Source organism: Rhineura floridana, chromosome 7, assembly GCF_030035675.1.
Source record: "Rhineura floridana isolate rRhiFlo1 chromosome 7, rRhiFlo1.hap2, whole genome shotgun sequence".
In the NCBI taxonomy this organism is placed as follows: Eukaryota; Metazoa; Chordata; class Lepidosauria; order Squamata; family Rhineuridae; genus Rhineura; species Rhineura floridana.
In genome coordinates, this window is record NC_084486.1 from 92965579 (window position 1) to 92985871 (window position 20293).

At 42.3% G+C, this 20293-nt stretch overlaps 1 protein-coding gene across 2 annotated transcripts in view; it reads left to right on the forward strand.

The window, feature by feature from the left end:
• The window catches only part of STAG1 (STAG1 cohesin complex component), a 261776-nt gene that overhangs the window by 230318 nt on the left and 11165 nt on the right, over positions 1 to 20293 (forward strand). For both annotated transcript variants that reach the window (XM_061636505.1, XM_061636504.1), the window contains 7 exons: positions 121 to 222; positions 9653 to 9801; positions 12415 to 12543; positions 14748 to 14953; positions 16793 to 16964; positions 18587 to 18697; positions 19651 to 19765. In XM_061636505.1, the coding sequence (XP_061492489.1) occupies positions 121 to 222; positions 9653 to 9801; positions 12415 to 12543; positions 14748 to 14953; positions 16793 to 16964; positions 18587 to 18697; positions 19651 to 19765 (984 nt within the window). The remainder of the gene's footprint in view (positions 1 to 120; positions 223 to 9652; positions 9802 to 12414; positions 12544 to 14747; positions 14954 to 16792; positions 16965 to 18586; positions 18698 to 19650; positions 19766 to 20293) is intronic.

Consider the following 20293-nt stretch of genomic DNA (forward strand, 5'->3'; position numbering starts at 1 on the left):
AACATAGAATAGGAGAAAAGAGTATATAAAACTCCAAATGAGGGTGGTGGTTTTGTTTTTAAGTTTGTCATGATAAAAAGTTAGATGTTGGAACTAAAAGTGTTTTTCTCCTCCTTCTAGTACTATAATGACTATGGGGATATCATTAAGGAGACATTGAGTAAAACAAGGCAAATTGATAAAATCCAGTGTGCAAAAACCCTCATCCTCAGTTTGCAGCAGGTAAGAGCATTATACATCCTTTCAATTCTCAGACCACACCTTACGCATACAGTGCATTGCAAAAGTACTCAGACCCCTTCCCAGTGCTGTCATATTACTGAATTATAAATGGAACATTGTAATTTTGTTCTATATGATATTTCATTTTGAAACACTGAAACTCAAAATCAATTATTGAAAGGTGACATTGGTTTTATGTTGGGAAATGTTTGTAAAAAACATAAACTGAAACATGTTGCTTGTATACATACCCAACCCCCACACAATATTTGGTAGAGCCACATTTTGCTACGATAACAGCTTTAAGTCTTTTGGGGTAGGTCAACTTGAAGGCAGTCAATTTCATTTCATTTTTCATATACCAGATTGGCACACAGTGTCGGAGGAATTTTGGCCCATTCTTATTGTCAGATTCGCTCCAGGTCGTTTAGGTTGGTTGGACATCGCTTGTGGACCGCAATTTTCAAAGAGCACCACAGATTCTCAATGAGATTGAGATCAGGACTTTGACTGGGCCGCTGTAGGACATTCTCTTTTTTGTTCTTCAGCCAGTCCAATGTTGCTTTAGCCTTGTGCTTGGGATCACTGTTCTGCTGAAAAGTGAATTTCCTCCCAAGTTTCAGTCTTTTAGCAGACTGAAGCAGGTTCTCTTGCAGTATTTCCCTATATTTGGCTCCATCTATTATTCCTTCAATTTTAACAAGATGCCAAGGTCTGCTGATGAGAAGCATCCCCACAGCATGATGCTGCCACCACCATACTTCAATGTAGGGATGGTGTGTCAAGGCATGGGCATTGTTAGGTTTGTGCCACACATAATGATTTGAGTTTTGGCCAAAAAGTTCTATTTTGGTCTCATCTGACCACAAAACCTTTTCCCACATTGCAGCTGGGGCACTCTCATACTTTCTGGCAAACTCCAGACGTGCTTTCAGATGGTACTTTTTGAGTACAGTAGGGCCCCACTCATACAGGTTAGGTCCCAGACTCTCACCAGAAAGCAAAAACTGCTGAAAAGTGGATCAGTTGTACCCCGGGGATCTGGAACCTAACCTGCTGATCGCACGAGAGGAGGAGAAGATCAGATCTTCCCCTCCTCGGGCGCGATCAGCTCGAGTGCGCAAGTCTGACTGCCCCCAAGGAGGAGAAGATTTCTTTATTACTAGAGAATTTTTAAGCAAAAACAAGGTGTCTTCTGTGGTCATGCTGATGGCTACTTCATACATTAGTTTCTTAATTACAGATTCATCTCTGTGAAGTAGGAAGGAAGTTGCAAACGAGCTATATGTATCAGCAGCCTGTATCAATATACTTAGGGCAGGAAAATGATCCATACCATGCCACTTACTTTACAGTATGCAGTATTTCAACATTAGCCTTCAACAATTATGTTTGTTATGGCAAGCTTTGTACCATCCTCTGGGAAGCGAGATGAACAAAAAGCGTTCCTTCCAACTTTGAAGATGCAGAGGTGGCCAAAGTTGGAAGAAAAGCTGGGGGGAGGCATTCTCCCCACTTCCCTTTCCTGCAGGAGAGAGGGGTAGGGCAGGGGAACTCTGAGCCCCTTCACTGAACATTGGTGGAAGCCAGTATCAGCATTTTATTGTATTTATTAATTACGTTTCTATCCTGTCCTTTCTCCCAAAGTTGCTCAGGATGGCAAACAACAAAATAGCTAAACAATACAAAAAAAAAGTTAAAAAGTTTAAAATTGTGTTAATCTCTGTTCAGAGAAGATTGTAACTTATGAAACCGTTCTGAGTTGGACTGGCCATTAGAGCTCTGGAAGAAGTGGCAATCTTTTTTTTTTTTAGCTGCCACATTTGCCATACTGAAGTGGAGGACACTCCGTTGATAGGGATGATCCTTCCTCTGGGAGTGACAGGCAGGGTCCTTACCAATCTTCTGCCTCCTCTCCAGGGGGAGGAGTCATCCCTTTCACAAACTGACCCTGAATGTGGGTTAGGCAGGACATGCGTCTGGCTTGCTCTGCAGCCTTTCCATTCTGTTCTTGCTGACTAATGGTGTAGTGAGTCCTCCTCTCCTGTGTATTGCTGTGTGTGTAGGTGTGTGCTCTTTACTAAGATTGCCTGACCTCCATTTTCCTTTCCCTAATCAATTGTCTGGGTTTGGAGAAGGAGGGGGAGTGGGTGTCAATTTTGGGAGGGAAGAGATCCCTTTTTTGTTTCAAAGGCTGCTGCTGGGACCCTGCTGAGATAGGAGGTGGGGGTGGACGCTTGCCCTCTCTCTTGCTGGAGCTCTTTATTCGGACTTTTCAGTGGAAACATCATTTTGAGTGGTTAGGCCCATTATTTTTGGCCATCCTGGATCAGGCCCTGGAGGCGGCAAGGCACAAGATTTTTGGTGGAAGTGCCATTTTGTCTTTTCTGGGTGTATGCTGGACTTATTTGGGGTGTCGGGGGAACAAGCTTTTAGCGTGCAGTATTGAGGGGTAGTGTGCAGTGGTATTTTGTGTCCCCCCCAGGGGCAGTAGATGTTCCTGGCAGCAGCAGGCAGTCCCCCAATAGATCTGGCAGGCGGGTTGGCCTATGGGCCTGGAGAGATGCTTGTAAAATAGGAGTGGTTCCTGCCAAGAGGCTGATAAGTAAGAGTGCCCCTTTGACTGCCCTGCACAGTTTTTTTAATCCCTGCTGGGATTGGCGAGCCTTCTCACTATGCAGAAGTTCTGCTTCCCTTCCCCTTTTTTAAGTGGCTGCCTGCTTTCATTCACCCCTTGTGAGTGCCATGCTCCAGGGTGACATTCTATATGCCTCTTCTGACCAGGTTTTTCTATAAGGTATGGCACAGAGCACATTTTATATTCTTTTGTTCCTGGTCTTTTGCTCAGTTGTATGCGGGCATCAAATCCCCTGGCTTTCTACCCGGGGAAAGAGGGGAGAGACATGTCAGATTCTAATGGGTCCCTAGCCTCTGGTCTGAGACAGTGCTTCAGTTGTCTCCAGATCCTCCTTGCCTGCTGAGGACCACAGGGACTTTGGCTCCTGGTGGTCAACAGGGGATGCTTCCCCCTGTAGGGGAGTTCCCCAGGTTTTTCTCCTGGCTACATATTTGTGTATCTCAGGAACTGAGGGAAGCCATCCTTCTGAGGTCTGTGGTTATTGAGAGTGGACATGCCCACGTGGTTATTGAGAGTGGACATGCCTCTTCTAGTAAAAAACACAAGAAGCACAGATCTGAGGTCTCATGATTCTGTCTCCAAGGGTGAGTCAGGGAGGATCCTCCTCTTCGTTGTCATCTTCATCTTCTGCCTTATCCTCTCATTCTCCCCCCTCCCTGGGAAAAGGATCAAGGATCTGGAGGTCCAGCATGCTACCTGGCAGATGATGGACCTTACCAGAAGTGGGGAGGCTCCCTCATAGTTAGAGTATTAACTCAGGGAGGGGGAGGGGAGCACTCTCTATGATGAGAAGCTGGAGGTGATCACCTCACAGAAATATCTTTTTTCCTCTGGAGGGTTTTTTCCCTACTTTTGGCAAAGATACACAGAGTACTGCAGCTCCCGGATGACAGTTCATCAACACCAAGGCTTCAGCTCTAGGGGCCAAGAAGAATTTTCCTTCTGCTGCCACCAGGCCAGCCACGATGCCATTCCACTTTGGCATCTAACACTGTCATTCCCTTGAAGTGGGGAGGTGGCCCGAAAGACCCCTGCGACAAAAGCATCTAGGGGGCCCTTTAGTGCAGTTTTGAGGTGGATGCTGTGGCCTTTGGGGCTGCAGCAACTTCCTCCCTTTTTGCATGGGTGGCTTATATGGGAACAGAGGAATTGGGGTCCAGAGAAGATGTCCCTGAACCCCTCAAGGATATCTCCAGTTTTCCTCTAGATCAATGCCAGCCAACAAGTGGGATTTATTCTATGTTTTACTTCATGCCCAAGAAAAAAGATGACATCAGGGCCATCTTTGATCTCCAGTGGCTCAACAACAGTGTGGTCAAAAAGAGGTTCAAGGTGGAAACTCTCTGTTCAGTTGTAGCGGCACTGTGAAGGGGGGAATGGATGATCTTCATCAACCTCTTTAAGGCATATCTGCACATTCCAGTTCAAGCAAGTCACCTCAAATTCCTTTGGTTCTCATATAACAAAGCCCACTTCCAGTATTGGGCCCTTCTATTTGACCTATATTTAGTCCCAAGTGTGTTCACCTAGGTGCTGGTTGCTTTGGTAGTCCATCTGCACGCCAGAGGGATCTGTCTTCATCTCTGTCTGGCCAACATTCTGGTCTGGCTTCTCTCCCAGGAGAGGTGTCTCCAGGATACGTAGGTAACCCTTCGGTGCCTACAGCATCTGGATTTTGTAATAAATCTAAAGAAGAGCTCCCTGACTCTCAGTCAGTCCCTAACCCACTTCGGGGTGCTTCTGGACACGAATTAGTTTCAGATGTATCTGATTCCAGAACAGGTTCAGAAGAAGTCACAACTAGTCAAATAGGCAGTTGTATCGCAGTGACTGGACCTCATGACATTGGGATAGCTGCAAGGGATGATGATGTCCTGTCATGATCTGGTCCCTTGGGCTTCGTACCATTCTCCATTCCTTCAGCAGCTTCTCCTACCCTTCCAGGACTATATAATGGAACATATAATGAAATTGGAGGTTGCTCTCCCAGACGTCCGGGAAGGGAGCTGCGATGGAGGCTGACTCCATGGCATCTGCCCGGCAGTCTTCTGCATTAGGCAGAGTGATACCTCCTGTCCCTTTGGCTGGACATCTGGCCAGGATGGACAACCTGTTGGCAGACTAGCTCAGCAGGACCTCCCATCAGGGAATCAGAGTGGCAGCTGCACCTTCAGGTCTTTGCCCATATGGCAGACTGGCTGGGCCACCCGGTGATGGATCTGTTTGTCACTGCAGAAAATGCACAGGTGGCAGCATTCACCTCCCTGTGCAACACATGTGGGACGGATGCACTGGAGGCATCCTGACCCAAGAGGGTTCCTCTACACGTTCTCTTTCTTCTCACTGCAGAAGGTGTGCCAGTTCAGGACAGAAGTGATTCTAATAACACCTTATTGGCTGTGGCATCTCTGGTTTCTGGACCTGCTCAACCTGCCTGTGCAAGAGCCATGGAGAATTCCGAGGGGGGGGCTGCTTTGGCAGGGCCAGTGGTGTATCCTTGGCCAGACCTCTTCCAGCTGATAGCCTGAAGGCCAAAACGGGCTGGCTGATGTAGCTGAGTTTCTCTGGCAGCATATTTTATAACCTGCTCTCCTCCCATTGGGCATCTACCAATGGGGTGTGCTCAACGACACAGCATGTGTTTCTCTCTTGGTGCGTCATGCCGGGGGTGGGCCCTACTTCCCAGGATGTTAAAGATGTGCTTGGCTTTTCCAACCCGGGATGGAGGGAAGCTTGAGCTGTAGCACCATCAAACGCCAGGCAGTGGCTCAGCAGCATTCTCACCAGTCTTGGGGATCCAGTGCTTTCTTTACATACTTTATACAAATGTGTCATTAAGGGGTGAAGTTGCCACACGTTCCCTAATTGGGAGCTCAGTTGGGTCATCACTTCTTTTATGGGTCTACCATTTAAACCCAAGGCAACATGCCCCCTTGAGCTGTAGACCTTCAAAACTGTTTCTGGTGGCTATCATCTCGGCCAGACACATATCAGAGCTGGGTGCCCTGTCCTCTCATCCTCAACTGCGTGTTTTTTCACTCTGATAAGGTGGTGCTACAGCCTGATCTCTCCTTCATCCCAAAGGTCAATTCAGTGATTCACTTTTCCCAGGAGGTGGTATTGCCTTTGTTCTCTCCCAACCCCTCCTGTTCGCAGGAAAGGAAATGGCACATCCTAGTTACAGTGCCTTGCAAAAGTAATCAGACTCCTGACCAATGCTCTCATACTGCTGAATGACCAATGGAACATTGTAATTTTGTTCTATATGATATTTTATTTTGAAACACTGAAACTCAAAATAGATTATTGTAAGGTGACATTGGTTTATGTTGGGAAATGTTTATAAGAAACATAAAATACTAAAACATGTTGCTTGCACAAGTATTCAACCCCTGTGCTGTGAAAGCTCCCAGTTTACACAGATGAAAGAAATTGCCCTGTCTAGGACACAATTACCTTACCATTGGCCTCCACCTGTGAACCATTAAAGTTGCTGTCACATTGTCAGAATAAAAAACCCACTGTTGAAGGATCATGGGTCAGGCTATGGATCTGAAGGAAAATGAAGACCAAAGAGCATTCTACAGAAATGAGAAATAATGTAATACAAATGCATAGATTAGGAAAAGGGTACAAAATAATAGCCAAGTGTTTGGATATCCCAGTGAGCACAGTTGGATCAATAATCAGGAAGCGGAAGCTGCATCACACTACCCAGGCATTGCCAAGAAAAGGCTGTCCCTCAAAACTCAGCGCTCAGTCAAGAAGGAGACTTGTGAGAGAAGCCACAGAGAGGCCAACAATCATTCTGAAGGAGCTACAGAGTTCAGTGGCTGGGAGTGGAGTAATGGTGCACCAGTCAGCCATATTAAGAGCTCTGCATAATGCTGGCCTGTATGGGAGGGTGGCAAGAAAGAACCCGTTACTCAAAAAGTACCATCTGAAAGCACGTCTGGAGTTTGCCAGAAAGCATGAGAGTGCCCCAGCTGCAATGTGGGAAAAGGTTTTATGGTCAGATGAGACCAAGATAGAACTTTTTGGCCAAAACTCAAATCACTATGTGTGGCACAAACCTAACACTGCCCATGCCTCAAGACACACCATCTCTACAGTGAAGTATGGTGGTGGCAGCATCATGCTGTGGGGATGCTTCTCATCAACAGGGACTGGGCATCTTGTTAAAATTGAAGGAAGAATGGATGGAGCCAAATATAGGGAAATACTGCAAGAGAACCTGCTTCAGTCCGCTAAAAGACTGAAGCTTGGGAGGAATTCACTTTCCAGCAGGACAATGATCCCAAGCACAAGGCTAGAGCAACATTGGACTGGCTGAAGAACAAAAAAGAGAATGTCCTACAGTGGCCCAATCAAAGTCCTGATCTCAATCTCATTGAGAATCTGTGGTGCTCTTTGAAAATTGCGGTCCACAAGCGATATCCAACCATCCTGAACAACCTGGAGCGAATCTGCCAAGAAGAACGGGCCAAAATTCCTCCGACACTTTGTGCAAAACTGGTACATACCTTCCCCAAAAGACTTAAAGCTGTTATTGTAGCAAAAGGTGGCTCTACCAAATATTAATGTGTGGGGGTTGAATACTTACATTTCCCAACATAAAACCAATGTCACCTTAGAATTATTGATTTTGAGTTTCAATGTTTCAAAATAAAATATCATATAGAACGAAATTACAATGTACTATTTGTAATTCAGTAATATGATAGCGTTGGCCAGGGGTCTGACTACTTTTGCAAGGCACTGTATCTGTTGCACCCTGCAGTTCTACTTAGGGCCCATCCATATGACTGTATAATCTGCAGTGACCTCATTAATTCACCGTCATCCATTTGACATTACAAGCTAGTACGGATTTTCACGGTCACAAATCCGCATTAGAAATACCACCAAAAAACCAATATGCTTTCCTAAACCAATAATCGCATTAACGTCCGTGCACTCAGACACAATGCCATAGTCTTTCCTGTAGTATATCCTGCTGTAGGCGGTCCATGGGCATTCCTCCGTCATATGGCAAGCCCCTTGTCTCCTTCCCACCCGATACCACATCCACAAACGTGCGCATGCATGGGAATTAAAAAAAAGATATGTTTCTGTGCTCTTGTGAAAAAGCGTGCAAAAAGTAAACGACTGTTATGGACCAATCACTAAAAAGGGGTGGACTTAGGGGAGTGGCCAATGCTAAAGCATTGCTGAAGCAATTTACACCAAAACATAAGAACATAAGAAGAGCCTGCTGGATCAGGCCAGTGGCCCATCTAGTCCAGCATCCTGTTCCACAGTTCCAGTGGGAAGCCCGCAAGCAGGATCTGAGTGCAAGAACACTCTCTCCTCCTGGTTTTCAGAAGCATGCTGCCTCTGACTAGGGTGGTACAGCACAGCCATCATGGCTAGTAGCCATTGATAGCCCTGTTCTCCATGAATTTGTCTAATCTTCTTTTAAAGCCATCCAAGCTGGTGGCCATTACTGCATCTTGTGGGAGCAAATTCCATAGTTTAACTATGCGCTGAGTAAAGAAGTACAAAAGCAAGTTTTCACAATCTGACCACAAAAAGGACATGTATGGATCTCGAGCCACCAACCAAATACGGAAACTGCGGTTTTTGCGGATTTATTTATTTATTATTTGATTTATATCCTGGCCTTCCTCCCAGCAGGAGACCAGGTTAGAGATGGATGGGCCCTCAGACAGAACCCAGCAAATCCTGTTGGTATCCTGTTCAGGCCATCAGCTGGCAAGAATGTTTCCACATCTTTGATTGCTAGGTGGCTGAGAGAGGCTACTGGGGCACCCTGCAAGGCTTTAGATAGCAGCCTCCAGAGGGAGTTTTGCGGCACTCAGGTTGTCCCCAGTTAAACTATGTTGCAGAAGAAGCCTGCCCTTGAGTGGACTACCCTGTTACATTCTTGTCAAGTGTTCTTAACTCCTGTCCGGCAGAAATTTTACTTACCATGAATTGCTGTTTGCAGACTAGTGGAGGACACTTGCCTCACCTTTCACTTTCTCAGCTTGGTAGGTGCTGTGCTGTTTACCATTGAGGTGGGATGTTGCTGGACTGGTACAGAGTCTTGTTTTGGCCTAATTGTTTTCAGTGTTTTTTCTTGGGTTGTTTTCTGTTGTCTGTTTGGGGTAGTTTGTATGTGGTGGTCTGTGGGGTTTGAGGAGCTGTTCTTGCTCTGCCAGTTGGTCTTGTGAGAGGGATAAGTCCTCCCCCTGAAGAGGAAGCAGAAGAATGGTAAGGACCCTGGCTATTACTCCCACAGGGAGGATCATCCCTGTCAAGAGAGAGTCCTCCACTCCAGTCTGAAAACAGCAATTCATGATAAGTAAATTTTTTGCTTTTCTTGCTGTTGACCACATCCCGTAATTAAGTCTTAATGGATATTTTGTCATTGGTTCACAGTGTTGAAACAAATTAATTTAATCCCCAAATATTTATTACATGGCAGCTGACACCAGTGGGTGGAATCTGACCTAGCACCGGGGCATTCATTCTTTGAGCACAAGGATTTCTGCTTGCGCAATAGAATGTTCTCCCCCTCTCTTCCTCCCGTGCACCCCCTAAATTCTAGGTGTTCCCCCAACCCTCTGAAACGGATTTGAGGAGGATGTGGGATGCACAGGGGAAGTGAGGGGGGTAAGTCCCATTGCACAAGTAGAAATCCTTGTGCTGATGGAACGAGTTAATAGAATTCTACCCAGTGTATCCACTGCAGATTTCCATTTGAAATTCTTTTGTGTTTATGGTTTAATCATTTTGTTCTTTCTTTAGCTGTTTAATGAGCTTGTTCAAGAACAAGGTCCAAACTTGGATAGGACATCTGCCCATGTCAGTGGTATTAAGGAGTTGGCCCGAAGGTTTGCTCTTACATTTGGCCTGGACCAGATCAAGACGAGAGAGGCTGTAGCCACGTTACACAAGTGAGTGGCAAGGAATTCATTTAAAGACAATATGTGTGAGAGGGTTTTTTAACGTAGAATCAAGTCATTTTGTCAAATAAGAATTGCAATTCACTGTTTTTTCTGCTTACAAATTAGGTGTGTATGCTTATGAGAAATATGCTGTTGCTGGAGCATTATCCTTTTATATTAGCTTAATGCTTTACAGTTGTTGACTGAAGAGCTTGTCTAGCTCATCGAGGATATGGAATATATATTGCTATAATCTGTAAGAATTCCCTCTCTACACTTCCTGCCAGATTGAGTACCAAACTGGAGTATTGCACTTCTGCGGATGCACCACCCACCTTGCTGCCCATCAGTCTCTGCCTCAATTGACAGAGACTGTCTCAGACTTGGTTTTGAGGACCTCCAGGATAATTTGTTCTGGGAGACCTTAATATTAATACTGAGACAGTCAGATTCAGAGTGGCTCAGGACTTTGTGGCTGCCATGGCAACCACGGGGCTGTCCCAACATGTCTTTGACAAAATACATGTAGCTGGACATAACCTTGATGTGGTTTTCTCCACTGCACAGGAGGTTGGTGATCTGAAAGTAGGGAAATAACATCTATCTCCTCATCATGGTCAGACCATTTCCTGTTGATATTTAGATTTACAGTGGCATTCTTCCTCTGACAGCTTGAAAGACCTATTAAATTGGGTCACCCTCCAAACCTAAGGAGTTCTGGAAAATTTTCCAGCTGTTACGGCTCGCATTCCTGCCAGAACCCTGGTTGCGCTGGAATACGGAGATGACCCAGGCAGTTGCCACAACTGCACCCAAGTGCTCTCTTGCTTAGAGCAGAGCCTGGACAGCTCTGGTATGCACCTGAGCTAAGGGCAAAAAAGCAAGATGAGAGATTGCTTAAATGTATATGGAGGAAAACCATGCCAAGTCTGACAAAACACAGGTTAGAGCTCATTATCAAGTATGTTCTGTGTCAGTGTTGGAGGCAAGGAAAGATTTCTTTTCCATCGTCATTGCATCTTTCCATTGTTATCCAGCAGATCTTTTCCAACTGTTTAGAGGCCAGTTATAATCTGGCCTTGGAATAGAGATTGTAGAACATTCGGTTGCACATTGTGACAAGTTTGCAAGAGACTTGGAACGTCCTTTGTATTCCCCTTGACTTAGATTCCACAATTCTTGCTGTTCCAGTTATGGAAGTGTCCAGAGCATCACCTGGCCTTGTTTTACTGGATGAGTTTCAGTTATTAAAGCCTGAGGACAAGCTTGACCCTTGATCCTCATGGTTGATTACATCAAATAGGCAGGGAAAGCCCAGGTGGATTCTGGAGATTGTAAAATTCTCCTTGAAAGTACCAGTACCAACGTTTTTTTAAAAAAGCTGTAGGGCCCCTCCTGAAGAAATCTAACTTGGAACCCAAAGAAATAAGCAATTATAGGCTGGTTGTTAACACCCCTTTCCCAAGGAAGATGTTTCAGCAGGTGATTGCCAGCCAGCTCTAGTCACTCTTGGATAAAACTGATTTTCTAGATCCATTTCAATGGGGCTTTCGGCCTGGGATTGGAGTGGAAACTGTCTTGATCATCCTGTAGGATGATCTGTGTTGAGAGGGGGATGGGGGGTGCACAGTCCTGTTGAGTCTGTTAGACCTCTCAAAAATACCAGTGACCATAGTATCCTTCTGGATACATTAAGTTGAGAGTTGGCAGTACTGCGTTGTAGTTGTCCGCTCTTACTTGGACAACTTTATTTCAGAAGGGGGTCATTGATCTGTCCTTTGGTACATATGCTATGGGTTCCACAGGGCTCACTTTTACTCTCCCATGCACTTTAATATCTGCATAAAACCACTAGAAGTGACCTGGAGATTTGGACAGAGGTGTCATCAGTATACAGATGATACCCAGCATTGTCACTTGGAGGCTCAAGTAGCCACAGTGGCACAGAGTGCCTTTTATCAGCTTTGGCTAATAAACCAACTCTGCCTTTTTCTGGACAGAATATGTCCAGCTATCGTGCCCTGACATCTCATCTGGATTACCTCAATACATTATACATGGGACTGGTCTGAAAAGAATCTGAAAACTTCAACTGATCCAAAACCAGGCAGCAAGATTTATTAACAGGAACTGACCAATATGTACTGACTGTCAGACTGTTTCCCAGCCCAATTCAAAGTGTTGGTATTAACCTTTAAAGCCCCAAATAGCTTTGGTACAGGGTACCTGAAGGATTGCCTCCTCTATATACACTGACCCTAATGTGATCTCCAGATTCCCCCACTAATGAGCTACTCAGGAGGAGGCTTTTTCAGGAGTGGTGTCCTGGTTGTGGAATGCCTTCCTCAGAGAGGCTCACTTGACACCCACATTTTAGTACTTTCAGCACCAGGTGAAACTTTTTATTTTTCCAGGCATTTAAAATTCTTAAGATCTTCTACTGCTTTTTCAATAATTGGCTGCTGACAGTTTAATTTTTTATTGTGGTTATTTCTGTTTGGTTGTTGTTGTTGTTTTAAAAATGACAGCTTTTAAATTGTGTTGCTCGCTGTCCAGAGAACAGTTATTGAGCAGTATACATATTGTAAATAAATAAAATAAATCCTTTGAATCTTATTACAGGGATGGCATAGAATTTGCTTTTAAATATCAGAATCAGAAAGGCCAGGAATATCCCCCTCCTAACCTTGCTTTCTTGGAAGTGCTTAGTGAATTTTCTTCTAAACTCCTGCGGCAGGACAAAAAGACAGTGTAAGTAATATTTTACTAATTGTATGCAGACCTTATTGGTCTGTATACAGGAAACTGAAAATTATCTTCTGTTTGAAAGTACTAGTAGTGATAATTTCTGTAAATGGGTTTGGAATCCACAGGTGTTCAAATTCTTTGCTAGTGAGGAAACAGTGGTATTCTGAATGCACAATTGGTGTTTGTGTTCCCTTAGCACCCTGTTTCACACTCGTTAGCAATGTAGGCAGGTAATAAATAACATTCCCTGACTCTAGAGAAGAAGGCTCATCCTTCTGCTTTACAGTCTATCCTTGCTCTTTTATATCAATTTTCTATGATAAATTATTTGCACATATTTTCTAGATTTTTATCCTTTGTGTATGCTTAGTACATTTGTGAACACCATGTAAATAATATGAAATAGTAATTTGGCTCTGTGTGTGTGTGTTTAAATAATATGAAAAAGTAATTTGGCTTCACATATATATGGAGGAAAAAATCTATTCCTTATACAGTAATACCTCGCATTAACGTACTCAATGGGACCAGAACGAGTACGTAAACCAAAAATGTCCTTAAAGTGAAGCACTACCTTTTAAAACTTTTTTCTACCTCTCCTTCATGCGGAGCCTCAAAGCCCTGCGCTAAAGCCTCTGCTGCTGCGCTGCCACGCCTCTCAGCTGATTTGCAGTGGCGCGATCGCATCTATTTCCACCCCCACGCACTAAAGCCTCTGCTGCTGCGCTGCGTTTCTGGAGAAATACAGGCATATGGAACATGTACATTATAGTGAGGCTACGTTAAGTGAAGCAACGTTAAGCGGGGTATGCCTGTACAGCAGTTTTGGCTGGAATAAGACACTGGGCAAAAACTGATTTTTTAATAATAAAAGAAGCATTATCTTGTATAACCTTGCATAGTCCAAGTCTGCAGATTATAAATCTGCATACAAAGATTAAATATTGTCAGCTGCAACAACCAGAAAATTTATGCTAGCTATTGTGAATGAAATGAAACCCAGTAGTTAAGGGAGTCTATTTCACAGTGTGTGCTCGATTCTTTAATTCCCAATTATAGAATGTATGTAACTTAGCAAACATGTTTGTTTAAAGATAGAGAATTGCCTGTAACTAGCTTGCATAATACTTTCCTTAACTTAAAGGTGTAAGAGGTTAAACAAGGCTTGCAGTCCATTATTTAAGAATTCTGAGCACTTTTAAAATGAAGGCTGGTGCATAAGACCTTCCTCAGCGATCTAGCATTGGCACAGCTGCTGGTAACCCATGAACCTCCTAAACATTCATTTGATTAACTCTAGAGAAAAGATCTCTAGTCCCCCATCCCTGAGGTAAACAGAACAGGATTATGTGCCCTCAGAGGGATAGACCAGTAGTCTATGTCACTAGTGATACCAAGCATTGGAAGTCGACAACCACAGTTCTTCACGCAAGTCTGATAACATTATAATTGAAAAGCCAGCAAAGTGAGAAAAGGGGAGATTTGTACACAAGATTACTCCCCGCTCTGTCAGAAGAGAATGGATAATTTATTTTCATCTCTATCTCAGAGGGTCATGGGACTGACTATAAGAGATAAAGTATGATTACCCCACTGGTATCCATTCTTACTGTATTTTTCAATGGACTTTTTTGGCTCTTGGATCTGCAAAGAGGTCATTGTCCTACATAGCGTGAACCTAATGAAAAATGCCTAGAGATATAGGCCTTCTTACAAATTAGTAGGTGCTGTATGGGTCCTCAGCAAGCACCAAGTGAGGAGGCAGGGGCCATCATGGTGCCTATGGGCACCACATTGAATACCCCAGGGTTAAATCAATAGCTTGTTCCTTCTATTATAGCAATGTGCCACTAACGTGTTAGGTCATGGCGTATGTCATTCTCCTGAACTTAACCAGTCAGGCTCTTCTCAGCAATGCTCAGACATTCTTCATTCTAGTGACTACTGTTTATTTGATTTCATTGTTTTAGACATGAGGAATAAAAATGGTATATAAGAAAAGGGTGTATTACATAGCAGATAAAGTATCACTTTGCAACCCTCCAAACAGTAAGGGTAAATTGTCATCTGAATGTAGACGACCCTGATCATGCAGAACATCTGATGGCTAATAGAAATACAGCAGCTATTTTATTTACAGAAGCTATTTTATTCACTATCTTATCCTTGTTTCTCCTTGTCCATCTTATTCTCCCCACCACCACCAGTCACACTTACTTGGAGAAGTTCCTGACAGAACAGATGATGGAAAGGAGGGAAGATGTGTGGCTTCCTCTAATTTCCTACAGAAATTCATTAGTTACAGGTGGTGAGGATGATAGGATGTCTGTGAATAGTGGAAGCAGCAGCAGCAAAGCTTCTTCAGTGAGAAATAAGAAAGGCCGACCTCCACTTCACAAGAAAAGGGTTGAGGGTAAGTGTGGCTTTGAAGAATATGCATTATGCTCTGGACCAGATTTGCACTAGACAAAAATGTAAAATTTTCTGTGACTTTATCCAGTTCAAATATTGCTCAGGATTTGAGGATAACATCTCTTACTGGACCAGTTTTTATCAGCAAAGTAGTTAAGCTTACAATTTTATTATGTATGTGTTTTATTTTATTTTATTTTTGTAAGCCGCCTTTATAGGGTAGAAGGGCGGGACAGAAATATTTTAAAATAAATAAAAATAAATAAATAAGTGTTAGAATTTCACCAACCCATTATTAAGGCAGAAGTGGGAAAAGCAAAAGCTTAAGCTTCCAGGCCTTCTCACAGAAATTAGTCAAATGAAAAGTTTCACTTTCCTTCCTGGAGACTGTAAAATATAAAAGTTGTGTTTTAACATTGTATGGGTAAAGCAAATAACTTGATAAAAGGTTCCTGTGTTTTTTGCATATATAGTTTCAGATACTGTATTTTATTTATGCATAAGATTTCTTACTTGCCCTTCACCATAAGGTCTCAGGTTACAACAACATAACCATAGAATTATAAAAATAAGTAAAACAGTTCCAAACAGAACAATGTAGATTAAATAAGAGGTGGATTCCACAAAATAAAATAATTGTCAGAGACCAGGATATAGAGGTGTGTCTTCAGATGAAGATGCTAAACACACTTCTGTGGGCAGAGAGTTCCACAGTTTAGGAGCTGCTACAGAGAAAGCCCTCTGCTGGGCCACTATTTCCTCATACTTGTGAGGGTGGCTGAACTACTAAGAGAGCCCCCTCTGCCAAGGGTGTGTAGACATGGAGGTGGCCTTTCAGATATTTGCAGCAAGGTAATTGTCATTCGGTATTGATTTCTTCTGAACTTTTTGGTCTTTCTGTACTTGAAAGTTTAAATCTCATATTATTATGTGGCACAAATGGTAGGCTTCAAAATTGGTGAAGCAATGGTGGTGTATAAAAAGAGAAATGTGTCTTACTGTGAATTTCTGTTTACTGGGGATGATGAATGACATTCCTTGAAGGGATGACAGGGTCCACTAAAGTGTTTTGCCTCCTCTCCAAGGGGAGGAGTCATCCCTCTCACCAGATCAACTGGCAGAGCAGTCTCCTCGACCCCGCACTGACAACTACAGCTATTTTGATGACTGAAAGCTAACTATAGAGAAACCGTACTGAACAGAAAAGAGAGAAACCCTCACAGAATAGAGAAATACAGTGTTTGATTCCACACCCAACATTAGCCAGGACAATGCAGTTGAGCTTCCATATTACTCAAACCCTACTACTACTTCTTGTCTCATCCTGACGTACAATTTAAAGGGGTGGACAAGTGAAACATGCACACACAACTTTAGTTACAACTCACAAAATTTTGCAGGTTGTATGAAAGTTTCAAACATGTGGAATGCAAACTCTTGAAGTTCATATCTCCACCAATACGCTTGCTATGCAGGTTAACTTACCATTTCCAAGTTTAAAAAATGAGAGCATAACACACCTTAGCAAAAAACCATGAGACAACAGCCCCTATAATATGTACAAATGACAAAAAGGAATGCTGAAAGTATGATACTTAAAATAAACCTGTAAAGAAAAATAGGTTATGTAATAAACATTTCTCATGTAGAGCTTGTGTCTTCTTAATGGCACAGAAGTTGTTGTTTGCCACCCTGGGCTCCTTCTGGGAGGAAAGGTGGGATAGAAATTTAATAAATAAAATAAAGGGTTGCTACCTACATTAGAACTCAACCTGAAAAAAATACTAGATTAATCTTAATTTGTTCAGTGTGACAAAAAACTAGATTTATCTTTTGTCAGATGAGAATCTTGAAGGCTCCTGGCTGAATAGAAATGACAGCATCCAAACTCCAGGGGCTCTACAGACTCCACAGCTCACATCAACGGTATTGAGGGAGAACACTCGGCAAATTGGAGAGCAAATTCAGGAGCATGAGGCAGAACCTGGATCTGAACAAGATTTTTTACACAAGTATGTATCAATGAAATGCTTCTATAGTAAAAGGAAATTCTTCCTTAAAATACTGCTGTAATGAAAATTCCAACAAAACCAAAATGTTAGGTTTATGAAAGAGTGTCTCTTCCGATATATAGATTTTTGTAAGCATCATGCTTACAAAAGGGGGAGCTTCAGTGATCCATAGGGCAGCAGGGCTCTGGTGACCCCTGTGGGGGGTTGGTGGGTGGGGCTCTGGCAACCCCTGTGGGGGGTTGGTGGGTGGGGCTCTGGCAACCCCTGTGGGGAACAGGGGGGCTTTGGTGACTATAGTCTGTGAGCTAAGCCCCTAGTAAACAAATACAAATGTATTCATACTATGCTTGCATTTTCAAATAGAAAAAAATAAAAAATATATGACAAGATGGAGTTTAGTGGACAGCCTCCAAAGTGTTATTTAAAGTTTTTAAATTAAAACCAACCAAAATCCTAGGATAGTGAGATGCCTTGATGCTATATATTTTTTTAATTAGTGTGGTGGCACCTACCCTGTGGAATTCCGTCCCCTTAAATATTAGGCAGGTGCCATCTCTGCTATCTTTTCTTTGTCTTTTGAAGACTTTCCTCTTTCAACAGGTTGAGACCTGTCCCGATCTGTGTCTGTGTTAGAATTGCTTTTAATATGTTTTCTTTAATATGTTTTGAAAGCTTTTTTAAAAAATGTTTTTAGCGTTGTTTTGTTTTAATGTATTTTGAGGTCTTTTTATGATGTCTTAAAGTGTTTTTAGCGTTTCTGTTTGCTGCCCTGGGCTCCTGCTGGGAGGAAGGGTGGGATATAAATCAAATAATAAATAAATAAAATTCAAAAATATCACCAAATTATAACTGGCAACAAAACTGCCCCTTCCTATTAAAAGACATGACAAAAAAGATTCAGACAAAAAAGAACTTACAATACACAATGGAGCACATGGCACAAACAATCAGGGTAAAGTATTGCATTTTCCTTAGGCACAAAATATAAATAAAAAAATAATTTAATTTTTTTTTTTAAAAAATTGATTTTTGTAAACCCTGGGTGTGGTATTTAGGCTTGAAAAGAGATTCCTGTTGGAGCCTAATTTCTTCACAGGATAGGTGGGCAAAGCAGTAGCCCAGATGGGGAGATTCTACTGGCCACAAGTTCTGCAACCTTTAATAGTAAGCCTGAGAGCAGGACTTTCTTAGTTTATCTTTGTATAGCACCTAGTTAACATTTCAAGCATATTTATTGATTATATTAACTTTCACAATTGGTGGCATTCTGAATTTTTAATTTGAATTTATGAAATTATTTTTAAATGGTGAAATCAGCCTGTCCCAATTTTATTTTTATTCTGCTTTGCTACCACATTTTCATCCTTCTCTTCCTCCAAGGAAATCAAAGTGGCGTACGTGGTTTTCTTCCCCATTCCCTTTTTATCCTTAAAAGAGCCTGGGGAGGTAGGTTAGTCTAAGAGATGGTAACTGGTTCAAGATAATCCAGTAGTTTCATAAATGGAGATTGAGCTCAGAGCTCCCTAATCCTAATCTGACACTTTCCAGTACACCCACGGTGATTCTTAAAGGTAATATAAAAAATGTCCAATATCTATCCACTGACTGACTGACCTCTTAAGTCCTCAGATGCAGATATCTTGGCTGGGCCAACAGAAATTAGAAGACTTAAGTCGAAAGGACAGGACAGGAATGAACTACATGAAAGGAAGAAGTGGCGTAAGACATGCAGTGTAAGTATTCAGAACCCCCGTACTGAAATAAATCAAGGATACACTTGGTGGCTAATTCAGCAGTTAGTGAATGGAATTTGATTAATTGTAGGCACTTTACTTGGTTTCCTTGGCTTTCAACAGCTCTAGAAAGACAGACAGCACACAACAAAGCTATGTTGTGGACTAAAGTTTGCCACAGTATTCATATTAACTGAACTTTGAATTGGTAAAGGAGACATTGAGCACTACAACTCTACTATGTAAAATGCTTGAGTAACAGTGATGACCACTGATTAAAAGTTAGGTTAATGTGACTTTTGTTGCAAACTTTAGTCCATATTGTAGGTTGGTTTATCTTAGGATGTCTGCATGTGATTGGTGCTAGAGTTCCAAAATTATGGAACTGAAATGGAGTGCAAGCTGTATTTTGCTGGACAGGATTAAAGGACCAAGAGCGGGCCTAAAGGCTCAAGCACAGCATTACAATAGGCCAATTGTGTTGAGCTAGTGCTTTACATTTGAGCAAATGTCTACATTTTAGTGTAACTAGGTTTTTTTTAAAAAAAATGAGATACAACATATGGATATTACAAATGAAACATTTGCACATGCCCATTAACTCTGTCCCAGGCAGTAACGAGCCCCAAAACTTCACAGCATGTGATGATTCTCCATCTGTAGATTCAAGGGATGCAAATACTTGCTGTAAGAAATAGATTTCTCAGAAGTTGGGCAGGTGTTTTTTCCTATGTAGAATTCAAGCTGACGTGTGTATAAAATATTTATGGGTAGCAACATGCTCCTCAGACACTAATTTAACTCCTTGTGGAAAGGAAGAATGAGATCAGTAACAGGCTTCCCTATCTTGTACTTTATTCAGTACCTACCCAGTACATCATAAAGCAAGACTAAGGATTGTTATGTGTGATCTCATTACCATTGTGTTCATATTCTTTCTCTCTCCTCAAAAGACGGGGTCTAATGGAGGATGATGCTGAGCCCATCTTTGAAGATGTAATGATGTCTTCACGAGGTCAGTTAGAGGACATGAATGAGGAATTCGAAGACACCATGGTCATTGATCTGGTCAGTAAATTCTCACATTAAAATACTATTACTTTTTAAAAATTATTTATTCATTTTATTAGTTATTTGCCACATACGAGTTTTCAAGCGACTTACAAAATTTTTAGGGCATGAAACATAACATAAAATCAGAATAGAATAATACATTACAATAAAAGCCATACAACAACCTATAAAACAGACCCAGTAAAATAGCAGCAAAACATACCATCAATTTACAACTAAATAAACATTTTTTTAAAAAAGATTACTATAAATGAAGAAGCAACTAAGCATCATTTGGGCAAGATTTCCACTAACAGTCCCCATCCCACCCCAATTTCATTACTGGCATATATATGTATCTTACCCTTCCCCAAAGACCTGGGCAAAGAGGTGCATCTTTACCTGCTGGCAAAAAGGAGCCAATGTCGGATGACTGCCAACTCACACTGCAGATCTCACTGGGCAGGAGAAGTACCAGGAAGGTTTCCTCAGCAGATCTTAATAGACATATATTACTATGTAAAAGGTGGGATTGAGTGGATT